Source organism: Pocillopora damicornis, chromosome 2 (assembly GCF_964200805.1).
Source record: "Pocillopora damicornis chromosome 2, jaPocDami1.2, whole genome shotgun sequence".
In the NCBI taxonomy this organism is placed as follows: Eukaryota; Metazoa; Cnidaria; class Anthozoa; order Scleractinia; family Pocilloporidae; genus Pocillopora; species Pocillopora damicornis.
The window spans coordinates 12735562-12752792 of record NC_142671.1 but is presented as its reverse complement, the minus strand read 5'-3'; the positions used below and the strand labels follow the sequence as shown (position 1 = coordinate 12752792).

Below are 17231 nucleotides of genomic sequence, written 5' to 3'. Positions count from 1 at the left end.
ATGACTTATTTATGTATTTGAGAGATCTTAAAAGATTAATCTTCATCAGTCTATTGATAAACACTGCCCTTTTAAGTTTACTGCTGAGCTGCTGAGCTGCTTTGTGATAAGCGTGGTAGGGGTTATTTATTGAATGTTCTCGGATTATTGATTATTGATAAAGATGGCGAGAAGACCTGTTATTCAAGCTCTAGTTCTGTGGTTTATATTTGGTAAGTTTACTTAAAAGTTCCATATATATGGTATATTCATACACAACCACACAGAAATTGCGCAATCATCTAAACGGCAAAGAGGACAAATACCTCGAGACACCATCGAACGCTCGTATAAAGGAAGCATACAACGCTGGAACATTCTTGGCGATAGCAACTCTGGTACGACGAATTTTTTTTACGTTTTAGGAAAGCAAATGCAAGTTCAGTCAATTTTCAAGAGAAGGAAAAAACCTTGGGAAGGTCTCTCCTTTCGAAATGAAAAGAGTGAAGATGTTACAAAAAGACGAACCACTGTTATAATTACTATCATAAATTGATTTAAAGAGAATTCTGATTTTAAATTCTGCCCTTACATAACCAAATGGAAAGGAAAAGCATTACCCCTGTAAATTTACCGAGCTACTTGTTCGCATAAGTTTAGAATTTACTTCTGGGGGTTATGTTTTACATCTTATCTTTTACTTCTTACATTTGATTCATTATTTTATGGTCTCTTGCTAACTACAATCACCTTTCCATGATAGAGTTACGAAAAAACTAGATGCTCGAGGAGCGTTCACTCGGGCTTCGTATCGAGCGTTTTACTTGAGCATTCACCACTGGATAGTTTGGTATAATTGACTCTAAACATGTCTCGCATACTGGGGCTCTATATTCATTTACGGGTTCATCATTTTCTACTTCATCACTAGTTAATTTGTCATTTTCTCTTGCACCAAACTCCAAAGCAGGATCACTATCTGTTGTGAGATTGTTTGATGTAGCATGTTGATGTGAATCATTATCATCTGCATCATTTTGCAAAGTTGTGAGGTTGTTATCAATATTGTTAATATCAACTACTATATCTACAAATTGTACAATGGATTATGTACTTTGAGCCAGTTAAGAACTTGCTGTATTAACTCTAGTCGTGATGCTTGAAAAAAACATGTCCCCTAGATTGTAACTTTCTCTTAAGCTTAAGTATTATTATACAAGATCTATCAGGTGGATGAGGGAGTTGATTACATGTCTGATCACATTCTACAGGTATATTGCATATTGCACCCTTAATTTTTCTCTGTTGTCCTTTATGTATGACCACGATCCTCTCAAATACTATTCGTTGAGCTATTCGTATTTGTTCTAGTTTTTCTAATGAGGATAGTTTTGTGGGTATTTCATCCACGTAAATATTATTCACTACAGCCTGACATGGTAATTTTTCTTTTATGACCTTTTAATGACGTGTTGCATATACACTGTTTTCCATCAAATGACTGTGAATATTGAAATATGTTTGGCAAGGGTACTTCTCGTTTATGCATGTTATTACTGATTTCTTATAAGGTATTTGATTACAGACAGTACATATAAATTAGGGCCTTCTCTTATTTTCCTCTTAAACTGGTTAATACACAATTCACCCGATCTGGCTTTCACTAATTTCTCATTGGGTTGCGAAAGTAATTTTTTCTTCTTTCTAGCATCCATATAGTTATATATTTCTTTTCATGTCTTCTAGAAACCTTTCTTTGACAACAGGTTCCATGCTGTCATACAAATATTTTTTTCTGCGTTTTCTCATTATGTGTTTTCTTTTAATTTCAGTAATTTTATATGAACAGCAGATAAATTGTATATCATATTCCATAGTCTAACATTCCTGTTTATTTTGAATATTATTAATTTCCTCTACTAGACTATCCACAAAGAGTAAATACTTACAGAAAGCCTCTGTCCAGAACCACAGGCCTCTTAACCAAAAGAATACTTTGTTTAAGTTTGATACTTTAGGTGACTTACTTTATTTGCAAAATAATTAACATTGAAGGCATTAGTACATACACATTATCACAACTGCCAAAATTTGTTTTGGCCAGAAACTTGTTTACTTTTTTCAATTATTAATAATCACGATGTTATCCCACTCATTGATCTGTATGGCCTTGTACAAATGTATGAAACACGTTTCTCTATTATTATGTTCATGGGATGCTCAAGTTTAGATAAAATCTCCAATGATTATCGTTAGGACCACTGCTTTGCCAAGCAACTGGGCTAAAACAGATTGAATTGTTGGCAATACAGAAAACAATACTGAATACACCAATTGGCAACAGGTTCCATGCTGTCATACATGTTTTTTCTGTGTTTTCCATATAAAGTGTTTCCTTTCAATTTCAGTAATTTTACATGGACAGCAAATAAATTGTATATCATATTCCATAGTCTGACATTCCTGTTTATTTTGAATAAAATTAATTTTCTCTACTAGATTATCCACACCACGAATGTGTATATTCTGTTTCATTGCAGTTGAATGACTGTCTTCATATCTCAGAAGAGAAAACAATTGCTTTACTTTTGTATTTTATTGATAAATACAAGCTATACAGTGACTTGATATCCACATTAAAAATCCTGTTTTCCCAGTATGGTTCCTTAAAATCAAGGTCTCAAAAGATATTCTGCTTTCAGTTAAATTACTTAATTCTCTGTGACTTACTTCATTAACATGTACATTTATGTTAGTGCCAAAAATTGTAACACTGTCAGGCAGGGTAACAGATGTTAAGCAGTACTTACTCTGCATTGTATTGTTAAGCTGGGATCCATCTTCAATAATTGCATCTAAGGTATTTGAGTTCCAGTAACTACCAGGTAAAATGATTGAGTAATGTAGAATAAAGAACTACTGAAAAACAGTGGTCTTTTAACCAATCATGACTCAGCGACTACTTGAATTGAATCAGTGGTGGAAATTATGAAAAAAAAAAGAAAAAAAGAAAAAAAAAAGAAAAAAAGAAAAAAAAAAAGACAAACAAAAAACTCGTATCCTACTCTTTGCAGAACATGTCAGCTGCCTGAAGTGCTTATCAAAGTACCCTCCATATTTCACCGGTTACTACAAGGAAGCCAAAGACTGCCCGGGAGCCACCTTAAGAAATTCAGCCCTTAACGATCAGAAGCTGGTTTGCTGTATCTTGGATACTGCACCTGTCCCATCACAAAAAAATATCACACAAAATATCACTGTGTCTTTTGAAACGTATCTTGACTTGGTTGGAGAGACCACAAGGACAAGAGCATTGTATCCGTTTTACATGGAAGCGTTGGATACTGCTGAGATGTGGAGTAAACATGAAATAGCAGCCTTCACTGCTCAAGTATGTTTAATGGCAACAAACAGAACATTTGAGAATTCTCTTGGATCTTACGCTTATTTCTTCTGGCTCAAAAAAATTGAATACTCGAGTTCCAAAATTCTTCACGCCAACTCCTTGTAGAAATTTATTGTTGTCGATATCCACAATGTAGGATGTCTTCTGTTTTATGGGTATCGTCGAATGGCATGCCATCAGTACAATGTAGCGAGACAGTTCAATGTAGAGTTTGAATGTGCATCTCATTATAAATGACGTTTGCGTTGCCCATTTTTTGCCGACGTTGACCTGACGCATTTCTTGTTCTTGATCTTACCTAGATATTGTATCAAACATCAGGAATGCTATATTCAGAGGAAAATTCCGATGGAGAGAAGTACAAAGGAAAAGAAAGCTTGGGAAATACCAGAGCATCTGATGCCCGTAAATACATAAGCAGAGGATTCCTTCCTCTGATAGGAAAACACATGTATCAACTTGTGAAAACTTCACTCGATATAGAAATCACACGTAAGTTCGAAAAAAATGCTGTTGAAGCCAATAAGTTTATTTAGTGATACCAATGAAGTGTACTGCAGTGTATTGTAAGCCTAATTTCAGGTTATAATATTCCCCATATTTCTCTACAGAAAAGCCAGAAATGGTTGCGTTGCCATCTGTTGGATTTAGGGTCGCGGCATGGCTTTGGTTGAATGGTTATAGCTCAGCTGATAACAGCAGCTTGCCTACCGGAGATTTAAGAAAACTCTGCGATGGAACTGAATACAGCTTTGCGGAGTTATCCACGAAAATTCAGCAAAGTAACAATGGGATTGAAAGTCTATTTAGATATTGGAGGCATGCGCTCAAGGTAAGATTACGATTAAATGTGTCAACCGCTCATGCTGTTTTAAGTTGTATTTCTGCCACAAAAACCTTTTCTACTGCTCTCCTCCCATTTATAGGTACTTGATATTCCATGTCCGCCGGAAGGGAACGGACCAAGATGTACAGTAGACTACAGAAATGGCCGTTGCAAATTAGTAAAAAGCTGTAAGGGTGAATATTCTGCAAGTGGTTGTCTGACACCGTCGCCTATCACCTGCTGTCTCGGTAATGATGATTTACATAATTTTATAGCCATATTATAGCAATATTGATATCAAGTGATATACCTCTCGCGCATCGAGAATGCGCCATAACGTAATGCTATCTTGCATGTCTTTAGGCTCTCAACACCGCTTTGTTTTTGAAAGAAGATACTAGAACCACACAGTGGAAAAAGGTAATTTTTCCCTTACGGCACAGAAATTACGTGCACAGCAGTGACCCGGATTCTCCCATCCCCTCGGCAATTTGTTAGTCAAGTTTCATTGAATTCAAGAGACCTTTACGTAAAAAATCTTCTCTTTGAATCAGGATACAAGCATTTATTTTATGGCCCCGATCCTTAGTGTATAGCTGTACTCGACTGAGTGTGCTTTAAAATATATGTTCATGTCAGAAACAGAGAGGAAGGAAGCATAGAATCTAAAAACTCTCCAATTTTGTATAATTTTTTTCTTTTCTCTTAGATTGTCAAAATGCAATCGATTTGGTGTTTGTATTGGATTCTTCTGGTAGCGTCAACCCCCAAAATTTTCAAATTGGACTCCAGTTTATCATAAAGGTGTGCCAGTATTTCGACATCTCTTACCCTCTTGGCACTCGAGTGGCTGTTATCACATACACCGACTCTCCAACGATAATATTTCACTTTAACACCTTCATAAGAAAGCAAGACGTCCTTAATGCAACAGCAGCGATACAATATCAAGGTGGTGGCACACGCACTGACTTAGCACTCTCAGAAGCTTACACAAAGCTGTTTGAAAACCCCGACAATGGTGTGAGACCCAAAGAATTAGGTGTGCCAAGAGTGCTTGTTCTTCTCACCGACGGAAGAACTTCCTCAGGAACGGACAGCATCATCCAGCCCTCTAACTTACTCCGAAATGAAGGAGTTAACATCTTTGTGATAGGGATCGGCCTAAGTATAAACAAGGATGAGTTAGACATTATTGCTAGTGATCCTGACTCTGATCATGTGATTCTTCCCAAGTCCTTTGAAGAGATAAACACTTTGGTAGAAAACATTCAAGAAGCCTCATGCTACGGTGATTCATTTTTATTTACGCTATAATAATACATAGCATGTTGTGGAGCATGTTAAGTGCAGTAAACAGCTTTTTCGAAAAAGGAAAAAAAGCGTAAAAGTGAACACGATTATCCCGAAAGTTATTTGGGTAGTTTTCAGGTCACAGTTCCTGGACCTCAGGATTTCAAGGAAATTTGGGAAAATGTTGCTGTAACGACGAGGCATCTTAAGTTTGCTTAATTTATTTATCGATATGTGTTAAAAGTCATCGATTACTGGATAGCCAATTTATCTTTCAAGATTGCCGCTTGCACTTTTGCCCTCATTTCCAACAACCTCTCTCGTGACAGCTGTAAACTGCTCTATCCTGAACTGTGTAATGCTTCATAAATTCCTCGCGTTTCCTGTTCCGTGAGTTGTGCATTGCAAACAGGATATCCCTGAAATATTTACGACGTAATTATATCTCAGTCTCAGGTATTCTTTCATATTAATTCCTTCATTTAGAACTTAGAAGTAACAGCATTGTCAAACACTTCAGATCACTAGCATTTCTCATTTCCAATCATTTTATTTTTTGCTTTTCATGATCAGAGCCCGCATTGCTCGATGAAGGAAAAGAAGTTGGTTCAAGTGTAAACGAAAATGCAGTAAGATATTTTAAATACGACTTATTCAACAAGACGAGAATCAAAACCCTATTTCTAAAGACAACACTTGGTCAAGCCGATATTGCGGTTTCAACAAGCAACAGGAATCCCCGAAACAATCACATTAACCTGGGATCGTGTGAACCGCATGAAGACAATAAACTTTCCGATATAAGTAGACTATGGAAATTAGAAGAGCTTCAAAAAGACACCTTTTGTAATGCTACCTCTGACGGAGGATGTACCAAGCCTCGTTTTGTTTCAAAGGATGAGTTCATTGAAGAAGGAATGGTCATTTATGTGAAGATGTGCTCCACCAGATGGTTTTATGTTTCGTTAGAAGGAATCAATAAGACTAATACGTTCAATTTAACGCTGTTCAAGGATCTTATTAGGACAAAGGAAAAATTGGTAAATCACTTTTGATTTCCTCTTTCAAATTTCAGCCACCTCTTGGTATCATTTCTTTAAACGCATGAACAGCGAAACTTATGGAGGCCATGCCTAACCTCTGAGTAATTCAGTTATTGCCATACGTGATCTCACTCTCATCAACTTAAGTATTGCCCACGTGCGTCGAGATTATAAACAGTTGCTAATTTCTTGCATGTGTGCGTTTCTCTGTTTCCTGATTTTTTCTTTTTGTTCATTTGATTTGTCCAATCAGAACATCACAGTAGACACTTCAAGAAATGACACTACTTTCCCCATTCCCAAGGGGGTCTACGCAGGAGCAGCTGTAGCAGCCGTAGGAACAGCAGCGACAGTAGCTGCCGTTGTCACATTGTCGTAAGTACTCAGTGGTTGAGAAAAATTGTTTCTTCCAAGAACTCAAACTAATCATCTGGTCAAAGGTCGAACGCCGTCCTCTAGATTCGAAGGCAAATAAGCCTCATGAAAGGGTACTCACAATTAAAATGAGGATGATTCTGTATGGCGAGTCAATCTGCATTGATAAAGGATACTTTTTATTGCAGATGCGCAAAGGAATTTGAAGTCAAAAGTTCAGCCAAAATTAAAAAGAAGAAAAGGAGAGAATGCGAGACAGCGACAGACAGAAATTGTAATTCAACCGTTAACCGAGGGTTTCAAGAAGATGAAGAAATACAGCCAAACACCAAAAATCGGTCCAGTCTTACCCCTTTCACGGAAATTGATGATCTACAAAGTAATTCATGTAGAAGATCCACAAAGAAAGAAACAGATGCTGAAGTAACAAAATCAAAGAGATTCAAACGCGGTAATTTTCACAGCACAGGACAAGGAAAAAGCTGCGTTATCGAAATGCGAGAAGCATATGGAGAGCATATTCAGAACGGCGAGAAAGAAAAAGTCAGTCTCCTGTCCCAGTTAAAATCAAAACTTACTAAGCGTAAAATCTTAGCGGTTATGTGTCCTTGTTTTACTTATCTCATACTAAAAGGTGAAAGTAAGGAAAAAGTAGCAAACGACGAAATGAGGCAGGATGATATGCATCGCCAAGTAATGAGGTAAAGAAAAATATTGTTGAATTTTTAAAAAGGAGGATGATGTGACGTGATTTATTCAATTATCAATTTTATCCAGTCATGTGCTCGGCGCATGTGATCATTTCCAGATCCCACGACAGAGTTTGCACTATTTACTGTAAAAAAAAAAAAAAAACGAAAGAACTCTACTGACCTTAAACAGTATTACCCCGCGTATTTTTTCCTCTAGCTTAGGATCAATCTCATAGAAAATATTTGGTTTTCCAGCTCTAGGTTTATTATTTTTTGCTATACCTAAGAAATTTGAAAAGGAAGCCAACCCACAACACATTTACTTTACAGTTTGGTACTTTCATGAAGTACAGTGTATATATTCTCATAACTGAATTTAAAATACAAAGTTCCTTTTTTTCCCAAAGGGACAGTCGTTTTGAGCGGGATATGCAGATGAGTCAGACGTTTTGCGTATTATTATCACAACTTTTATTTATACTTGGAGCTGATGCCAGAGACGACAAGGTACCTTATTCGATAGTTAAACATATAATAAGGGTAGATGTTTTGCGAGCTGAGTTGCGTAGTATTTTTCCGAGCCCCGTGGGCCAAATGTGACAGAACATCCTTTTTAGATGGAATAGTGTTTCCAAAGATAATAGAGTTTAGCTCGCCAATTGACAAATCATTTTGATGAGCTTCGGGTTTTGTCTCCGTCTTAAACAATCATTTATTTTTCTAATGTTTGAAATGGCTAGTCATTATTTTTTCAAATTCAGATATGCAACTTTCTAAATAACCCTTGCTGTTTACAGATTACTTGTGCGGTTGTGGCCATCACCATGAACTACCTTTCTCTCGTGACTCTTTGTTGGCTAATTGTTCAAGCTCTCTACCTATTCAACTTTACAAGAGCACGTGAAAGCGAAGAAAAACAGCACATGAAAAAAAAACTCTATTTCGGAGGAGCATGGGGTGAGTGAAAGTAGCAGAAAATAACCCAGTTATGTATGTGCGTGTTAAATAAGATGTGGCAAATCTAACAGTATGAACAGCTGCTGGAAGCTACCCAAATTATTTAAGATACATCTTGTAAATTTTGAATTTAGATGATTTGAAATGCTAGTGGTTGTTGCTGCTTTGGTGGCGATTGTTCTGATTTAATTGCATGGTTGTGCTGAAATCAAGAGGATATAAACAACGGTTTATATTATCTTGGCTGAAATATATGAGGGTGGTTATGACGATGTTGGAGTGAAAGATCTTACCAATTGCTGGTGTGGTGTCGCTGTTATCGATGGTAATGGTGAAATTGGAGTGAAAGGTCTTTCCAATTGCAATTGAGGCGTTGGTATTATTGTCGGTTATTGCAGTTTAAGTGGAGTGAAATGTCTTGTCACTTGCCAACATGGTGCCGATTTTGTCTTTAGCTGTAGTTATGTGTTTTGGTGGAGGCGCTGTTAGTCGGTTGGTGATAGTTGAGGTTATAACTGCGGTTGATTAAAAAGGGGGTGGTTGTGGTAGACTCTTGATGTTGGTGCTACTGCAGCAGCAAATCAGTTGATAATTTCAATGGGCCCTATTTCAACCTTTACCGTTTACTGTTGTGGCTGCAGTGCCGTGTCATGGTTGTCATATGTGGTTTTTGCTAATGTAGTTATATGGTGATAGTTCTCAGATATTGCCCTTGATTTTTATTTTTTTTCAAAATTGTTGTAACACAAATCTACTTCTAAAGGAGTTTCCTCGGAAAACGCCTGCTAACGCTTAAGAACCTTCATTTTTGTTTCAGGTCTGCCACTTTTTGCTGTATTTTTTCTTGCTTCCAAGTACGAGACATACAGCAAGCACCCACAGTGAGTGATCAGTCAGTTAACTCAAGAGTTACTCATCCTGTGACCATAATCTTTGCTTCTCCTATTTCTTTATCCTTTGTTAGAAAGCTAGTAGAAAAATTTGGGAATGTCATTAAAATAGCAGTAACATAATATGATTATTCTTCAATGGGCCCTCACCATTTTTCATTGAGATACGTTCCTCTTTCTTTTTCAGTTGTTGGATTTCATTCGCTGATACTGTAAGCTGGTCAGTAACGACGCCCATAATTACGTTAGGAATGGTGAGTGTAGAACCTCGTGAGGAAGCCATTACGGATATTTTATTTCATTTTTTCTTCTTCTTTTACCTTGATTTCTATACATCTTCAGATTGTACCAGTAAGAAATCGACAATCCCATAATATTGTGTTGATAACAAATATGGCTCTGCGTGTGTTTTTTTTGGTGGTGGGCTGGGGGGGGGGGGGTAAAAGTCACTATATTGCATACTCTTCTCGTATCGGCGGTCATTACGCAATTTACGTAATGATTCATGCATATTGGAACAGACTACTGATGGCGAATACTTATCTCTATGAAGTAACTAAAAATTTTGAGAGCGTATGGATATTCAAGCAGAGAGTGAGCAGGAAACGTATCGTGTAATGAACTTTTGAATTGTCGTGGAATGTCGAATGACCTCAAGATAACCTGCACGGCATATCTAAAGAATTAAATAAGATAGATTCACAGAAAAAAGTCTTATTTTATACTAAGATCAACCTTAGCAAATAGGACAATATTAAGGAAGAGAACCTTCGATTTATGCGGACCAAGAGAAGTAGCAAAGATATCCTTTTTCGTGAGAGTTTTGATGCGACATTAGACTTCGGAAATTGGATGATCATTAGAGCAAGATCTCTTAGCAAAGGATAATTTGCCCTCTGATTTGAACCAATATAAATGTCAAACTCTCAAGACATATATAGTAATCAACGCAAAGATAAAACTCATGGACATGTTATTTCCCTTTTCAGGTACAAGTCATACTAATAATCTTATTGGCTAAAGCTCTAGTCACCTATCGTAAGTCCGATAAAACGGAGGAAAATGAGTACAAGAAAAGTATCATCAAGTAAGGCTTTTCAGAAATATTTCACAAGTATGTGATTACCTTCACAATCCTGTGCTATATATGTTTCCTAGTGGAAACCAGTCGTTGATGTTAACTATCGTCTGTTAACCCGTTTAGTGTAGAAACAATCAATATGTCCAACTAATATTCTCGTTTGTGGCAAAACTTGAGCAAATTTTCAAACAGCTTTTACCTTATCGTTACTCATCCATTCCACACTTTTTATAAGCAATACCGAACATGTGACATCTTCAACAGGTCTGGACTTCAAACTGTGGTTTGCATAACCATCTCAGTTGTTCTAACTTGGCTTCTGGGGTCATTGTCGTTGAACATCGATCGAGATGTCTACCACACCTTATTCTTGATATTCAACGCAATGCAGGTAAGAGAATTGTTTTTACACACGAAATTTAATACTTGCCAATTTTTGATGAACGCAAGCCGAATGTTTCATTCAAACATCCTAAATAAAGTAGTTCACACAGGCCTATTGCGGCCACTCACTGAGTCTCATTACTGATGTAAATTTAGTATCATAAATCGTAAAGGTTATTTTATTGCTGTATTCTTTTGTTATGAAATGGTAAGCAGAACATGACACAATTAGTTGAAAGCTTACTCAAAAGACGAGCTTCATAATAAGAGGAAAAAAATGTGACTCAGATGCAAAAATTATTTAAAGGACACTTCCTTATCTGTTCTGTCAACAGGGAGTTGCTTTCTTCCTGTTTTACGTTCTCTTAAATGAAAAAGTCCGCCAACTAATACTTTCTGTTTGGGAATGGAAGAACTCTTTTGCAGAAACACCATTTGATGATCATGAGGCCATTGAAATCGAAGAAGAAAAGGTATGTTGTAAGCATGCGGTGCGACTGAGTGGTTTTCATCGTTGATTGACTAACTCTTCCATGGAACTGTGTCTTTTTTTTCAACACAGGAAAAAGATAAAAAGAAAGGAAAAAACAAACGAGCGGGCAAAGAAAACAGTGCCCAAGACGGAAAACAAAAGAGACTGGAGAACAAACCAAATGAGGCTGCTATAAATAGCATACAGACGGTGACCGAAGCAGCCTCCGACAGTAAAAGTAAGAACAAAGGAAATTCTTCGGATACCAAGCCAGATGTTCAAGGTAAAACACGAAAATATGAGGGTATGGTTTTTGCAACTGTTGAGAGATCACCCAGAAAGTTGCCCCCTATAGAGCCAAACGAGAAGACCACTTCGATGTCAAAAGCGAAAGAGCCAAAGCGAAAGAGCCAAAGCGAAAGAGCCAAAGCGGAAGAGCCAAAGCGAAAGGAAGCATGTACGGGTTCGCAAATGATCCCGAACCGCAAATTATCCCCAAATTGGACTGCAAATGATCCCACACCGGAAATTATCTCTGATGGGGACCGCAAATGATCCCAACTGGCTTCTTTTTGTAACTTTTTTCACACTACGATGTTATGAATGGCACCTTCATAAACGGAATTAGAATTCTCTTTACTATATACCTTAAAATTATGACCGAGATTTTTTTTCGATAACACAATAGACGCTACATATTTTTCCTTAACTAGCTACACATTGGTATGCCAGCGTGGTATACCGTTCTATCCTTAAATCAAATTGTATCATGTTAAACGATAAAAATATAACTATATTTAATCTGAAATATTGTAAGGTTTTCCATATATGGGTGTTGGGAAAAAGAATGGAAATATTATATTACTTTGAGCCATTCGATACAAAAATTATAATAAGACAGGTTGATTATTTCTTATTGCTTTTGGCGATCTCATCTAAGTACAATTTCTTTCACCTTTTTCTTATTGCGGTTGTGAATTTGGTACAGAACAGTTCCTCCGTTCCTACGGTAATCGGTGATTAGTTGTACTATTTTGTGATAAGCTATGTTTCTAATTACGTCAATTTTCTAGTTGTAAATCTCTCTGGTAAAAGTTAACCTCGCACAAGAATTCCTGGAAACTCCTGCTTCTTATACTATTGTTGATTACTATCAGACTGGTTTTTTTGGTCAAATTCTAAAGTCAAATTCACGATTCTAGAATATTTCTTGAATTTTAAGTTAACACCTTCAACACCTCTTCTTAAAAAAGGTGACTATGATTGTAAATAGCTTATGCTTTTTCATCTCCGCACTGAATTTGTAATTATATAACTTATGCGAATAACACGTAGTTTTCTCAGGAGCGGTACCTTAAGTACGCCCCTCCTTCTCCAAATTTTCTGTTTACTCTGTTGTTATATAACAATCTTCTAAGGCTATTTTCTCGTAAACTATCTTTTCAAGCGTTATTTCAATTCTGCCAATAGGTTAACTATAATTTTTATATTATCAATCTTGTCTTTGTTCTGGCCGATCTTAACCGTAAAATTAAGAAATTTAAGGTAGAAGATGATTTTGTGATTGCGTAAACAATTCGAAGGTGCATACTTAGTATACAGGAACTGTCGTACGTACTATAACGTGATTAGCTGGCTGAAACGGAGCGATCGCGATGTAAGAAGATTGACAGCTTAGAAGTGTCATCTTTGGTGTCACCTTTATAAGCTGGTGCACAGCATCTTTCAATCAGAGAATATAGCAAAGACTTATGTCAAAAGAAATAAGTTGAACTGTGGCGATTAAGCTCAAGACTGGCTAGTTCCCGAGGGTAAGAATTGTAATAGGAGCTCAACCAGGTAATAAAGAAAATTCAACCGAGTGTTAGAGAGTAATTCTTCTAACAATCAGTCTATTGACATCACCCGGCTGGCAACAACAGCAACAATGTTAATAAAAACAACAAATACAACAACGTAGTGTTTTTGACTAATAAGTTTCCACCCAACTTGCGGCACTGCTTGTTTTTTTTGTACCTAATTCCAAATTCCCAGTTCCCTCCTCCAAATGCCCGATTATTTCTCAAAAAGTCAAAATACAAGTTAACAGTGTCACCATTAAGCTTTTCCAAGGAGAATAACTGATCGATGTTGGTCTCTAACAAACTGGCGTTGTCTGTTCTTGCTCGCTTCACTCGTTGGCCGGGGGAATCGGCTTCATGGCCTTTGCAAGTATCATTTCGTCTCCCACTGTCACTCTCTGCCTTTTGCTGCCGGTCATTTTCTTCTTCTTTTGTTACTGAGGTAACATTATCTACTTTCAACCACCTCGTTTCGCTCTTAAGTGTCACGAGATCACTGTAGCACATCATCTATTGTTTACTACGTTTCGCTCTTAAGTGTCAAGGGATCACTGTAGCTGATAAAGTACTTGTACATAGAATGATTAGCCTCAAGGATCACCCCTTCGCAGGTGTTCTTCAGCGAGTTTTTCTTTCCCTTGACCAATTTTAATTGTGGGAACATTTAGCGTTTCACAAACAGTCTTTACTACTCCCTTAAATTCTGGACCTTAATCGCTTTGCAAAATTTCTGGAGGGTCGTGTTCGATCTAAATGTCTAAAAAATGTTTCACCTCTTCACAGGTCTCTTTTGTTTGAAGAGGGCGTAAGAAAAGAAATCTACTGAAAATGTCAGTAACAGACATTATGTATTTATAGGTATCACCGTCTATCGTAGCGGGCATGCTAACCATGCTTGCAAGATCCACTTGACGTCTTTCTTGTACTTTCGATGCTCTGATTGGCCGGAGAGGCGCCTTATTTTGAAAAAGGGGTCTAACTTTTTGCTGCTGCTTCATTGAATTTAGACTTTGTTGGATGATTCGACGTGATAACCCACCGTAAATTTGAGACATTTGTTTGCTCAATTTTTTAGCGCCTTCCCCTTTCCTATTGGTAGTACGCACTATCCACAAGCTGAGAAACGTCCAACTTTTTCACCACAATGCAGCTAGTTGCCTTTTCGACTATTCGTTTCTTCGGCTGTCCAACTGTCGGATCATGGATTTCTTTCACGGCACAGATGTCGCTTTGTAACTTCCGGTAAACCCGTCGCCTTAACCCTTTGTCACCTTTCTTAGGCTAATCTAATATATTCTATATATATATATATATCTGACATCTGACCGCATGTAATTATATATATATGTGCAAACATCGAGCACTCTCAACGCGCATTGATTTCGCTCCAATATATATATATAATTTTTTTAACCTTCCTCTGATATGTAAGTCCATGCTACTCCTTATTTTTTGGTCGGGATCATTTGCGGTCCCCATCGGGGATCATTTCCGGTCTGGGATCATATGCGGTCCAATTTGGGGATCATTTGCGGTCCAGGATCCTTTGCGGTCCTGGGATCATTTGCGGACCCGTACAAGCACCCAAAGCAACCCTAAAGGTAAGAAGCGTATCTCCTATTCGTTTTGGCCTATACGTATTTTAAGGTAACCTACTTTACAGCATAGGAGTCAGTTGTTATTTTTTATTTCAGTGATTCACTCATTTTCATCAAAAATAAACTGCTAGAGAAGTCCGGTTTCAAAACGTGTCAGTTACGTTGTTTCCTTTTCCTGCCTCGCGGATTGTAAATGGATACCGATGAACTGCTATGAAAACCTGACGCAATTGTTAGGGTGGTCTAACATTCCATTTCTATAAATCAACATACTGCCAGTGAATCTATGGTCTGGAAATCGGGGCAGCCTCCTTTGGCTTGGTTTGGGTTGGTCACGCGACTCACCTGCAGAAACTTGATAAGCTTAGTCAACTTTTTATCTTGAATGGGTATCCAAACACTTGATTCTCTTTGCTGTTTCCCCCTCAAAGAAATTCGTTGAAAATCCAGTGCCTAAACAAAAGATGGCAGATGCTCCCACTTCACCGAAAAATAAAAATCCACGTCCATCATCACTGTCTGCTCAGTCATCACGGACACCGGCTGGGAAAAAACGTGGAGTGATGTTTGAAATGAAAGATGATCTTCCTGTCGCAGGTGAGGTATTTCTGGCAAAACAGTAAATATCCTTCCGTCTTTCGCTATTTCTACGAAAAACGAGCATAACTATTATATGCCTACAGACAACGGACATTCAAACCTGCTGATAGGATAGGTGACTAGGATAAATGTTTACTTTTCATGTTTTATGCATTTTGCAAGAAAAATATTCCCGATACGAGGAGCTTAGATCTTTTCGTTGATGCCCTGTTATCTCTTTTTGACCTTCCTCCTTCCCGCGTGACTCCGATCCAGTTTGCAGTGTCTCTTTCATCATCACGATGCTTTACTCGTGGTAGCTACCTTTTTCTAGAAGTAAGCCGAGTGCAAGTGATGACAAAAAAAATTCAATCATATTTTTTTTCCTGAGTTGTTCACGTCCACATTATAAGGGTGAAATTATTATTTATGTGGTTTATGGTTTTTTTCGTTTTCATTTAAATACTCACCATATAACAGATAGTATGGCTCTAAATCGCATGCAACAGAAATCGTGCACTATGCATACACATCTTTACCAAAGTATTTAGAAACAATCGTTTTAGTCATCAAAGCTATCGCCAACTGAGAAAATACTCTTCGTAGATTTTATTTCTTTCCTTCATTGAATAAAATTTTCCATTTTTAATTTCGCGTTTATTTTGGTTTTCTTTTGTTACAATTTCTCTTTAACCAAATAGCGTCGGAAAGTTGAAAAAGGTTCTTTCCCATGTTCGCAGATCAATAGCGTTTAAAAAAATTTGGTCAGCAATTTCATTTTTGAACATTTTTAACGAGGACATCTCTCGTTTGCTTCTTGATTACCTTTCATTTACACTACTATGGCTGTCAGAAATGATCTGTGTTTTTAAATTACACTGCTAGAACTCTGAATATATGAATTATTTTACCTAAGAAGTGCGATAGTTGAAATAAATGACTATAAAATGCATCTGAACGAAACTGTTGCTATAGAATATGTTTTTTTGCTGTTGTTTTTTTTTTTTTTGTTTTTTTTTTTGTAGTTGTCCCATGTCGGAAATGAGGACGTAAGTCAGTGGCCATAGTGTTCTGAATGACATAGCATCTGATTTTTCTGTAAGCATTTTTTAGCGCTTAATTAAAACTGAGATGGTCCTTTGCAGTAAGTAAAAAAAACACCCCATACTTATATATGCAGTTGATTACCTGCACAGAATAGTCAACTATTATCATTTTTTTATTCATTCACTATCGTCCTTCTTTAGTAGGATTCATCTTCCCACCATCCAGCTCTAAAACCAGGCCATCGCAACCAGCAACCAGCCCCATCTCCACTCAGAAAGGCCAAAAGCAAATGGGAAAGAAAAGAACAACAAAAGGGAAAAAATCTGTGTAGCACTTATACTTCATACCTTGTGCTGATGAGCCAGGGGCAAGTACACGGAAGCTGCATGGCCAGTTAGTATGGAAACTGAGAATTCAACCAACGGCGCAGAATAGCACTTTTAAGTGCTATTCTGCGCCGATCGAGATTTAGTTCCAAGAGAGATTGGTACACATATGTAAACATTAGTGAAATCTTTAAGAGAAACAAAGTAAGAATGAAAAAAGTTTCAATCCAAAATATGAAAACCTAACGGCTCCAACCGTAGCTGGATAATGGATAAACCGCAAGATTAGGAGGCTAAAGAAATGTCTGTCCATCTTGGGCGAGTATTGACAATTCCACCAAGCTATTTTTTTTGGCTAAGCCATGCTGCTTCCTGTAATTAAGCTCGATTATGTGTTTTGATGTGAACGAAAACAGCACGGAATCCTCCTTGCATCGCGTTT

General features: G+C 37.3%; 1 protein-coding gene and 1 long non-coding RNA gene across 4 annotated transcripts; both read left to right on the top strand.

The window, feature by feature from the left end:
• LOC113664883 (uncharacterized) lies at window positions 1–13260 on the top strand. Of its 3 annotated transcripts, none has more exons than XM_089197577.1 (17): window positions 1–212; window positions 3054–3370; window positions 3688–3877; window positions 3997–4217; window positions 4312–4459; window positions 4921–5502; window positions 6078–6544; window positions 6801–6922; window positions 7111–7623; window positions 8022–8121; window positions 8412–8571; window positions 9389–9452; window positions 9649–9715; window positions 10451–10548; window positions 10807–10933; window positions 11340–11399; window positions 11489–13260. In XM_089197577.1, the coding sequence occupies exons 1-17, from the start codon at window positions 164–166 to the stop codon at window positions 11951–11953; spliced, it is 3750 nt and encodes a 1249-aa protein (XP_089053703.1). In that variant the 5' UTR covers window positions 1–163; the 3' UTR covers window positions 11954–13260. The 3 variants fall into 3 exon arrangements, with proteins under 3 accessions (XP_089053703.1, XP_089053702.1, XP_089053704.1); XM_089197576.1 differs by having other exon boundaries at window positions 11262–11399; XM_089197578.1 differs by lacking the exon at window positions 3054–3370 and having other exon boundaries at window positions 49–212; window positions 11262–11399.
• A 1476-nt stretch (window positions 13261–14736) lies between these two features.
• Window positions 14737–16903, top strand: LOC149049949 (uncharacterized). Its single transcript, XR_016184006.1, has 3 exons — window positions 14737–14840; window positions 15269–15434; window positions 16667–16903. It is a non-coding gene; the product is annotated as an uncharacterized LOC149049949 (long non-coding RNA).
• Window positions 16904–17231: the final 328 nt, after the last annotated feature.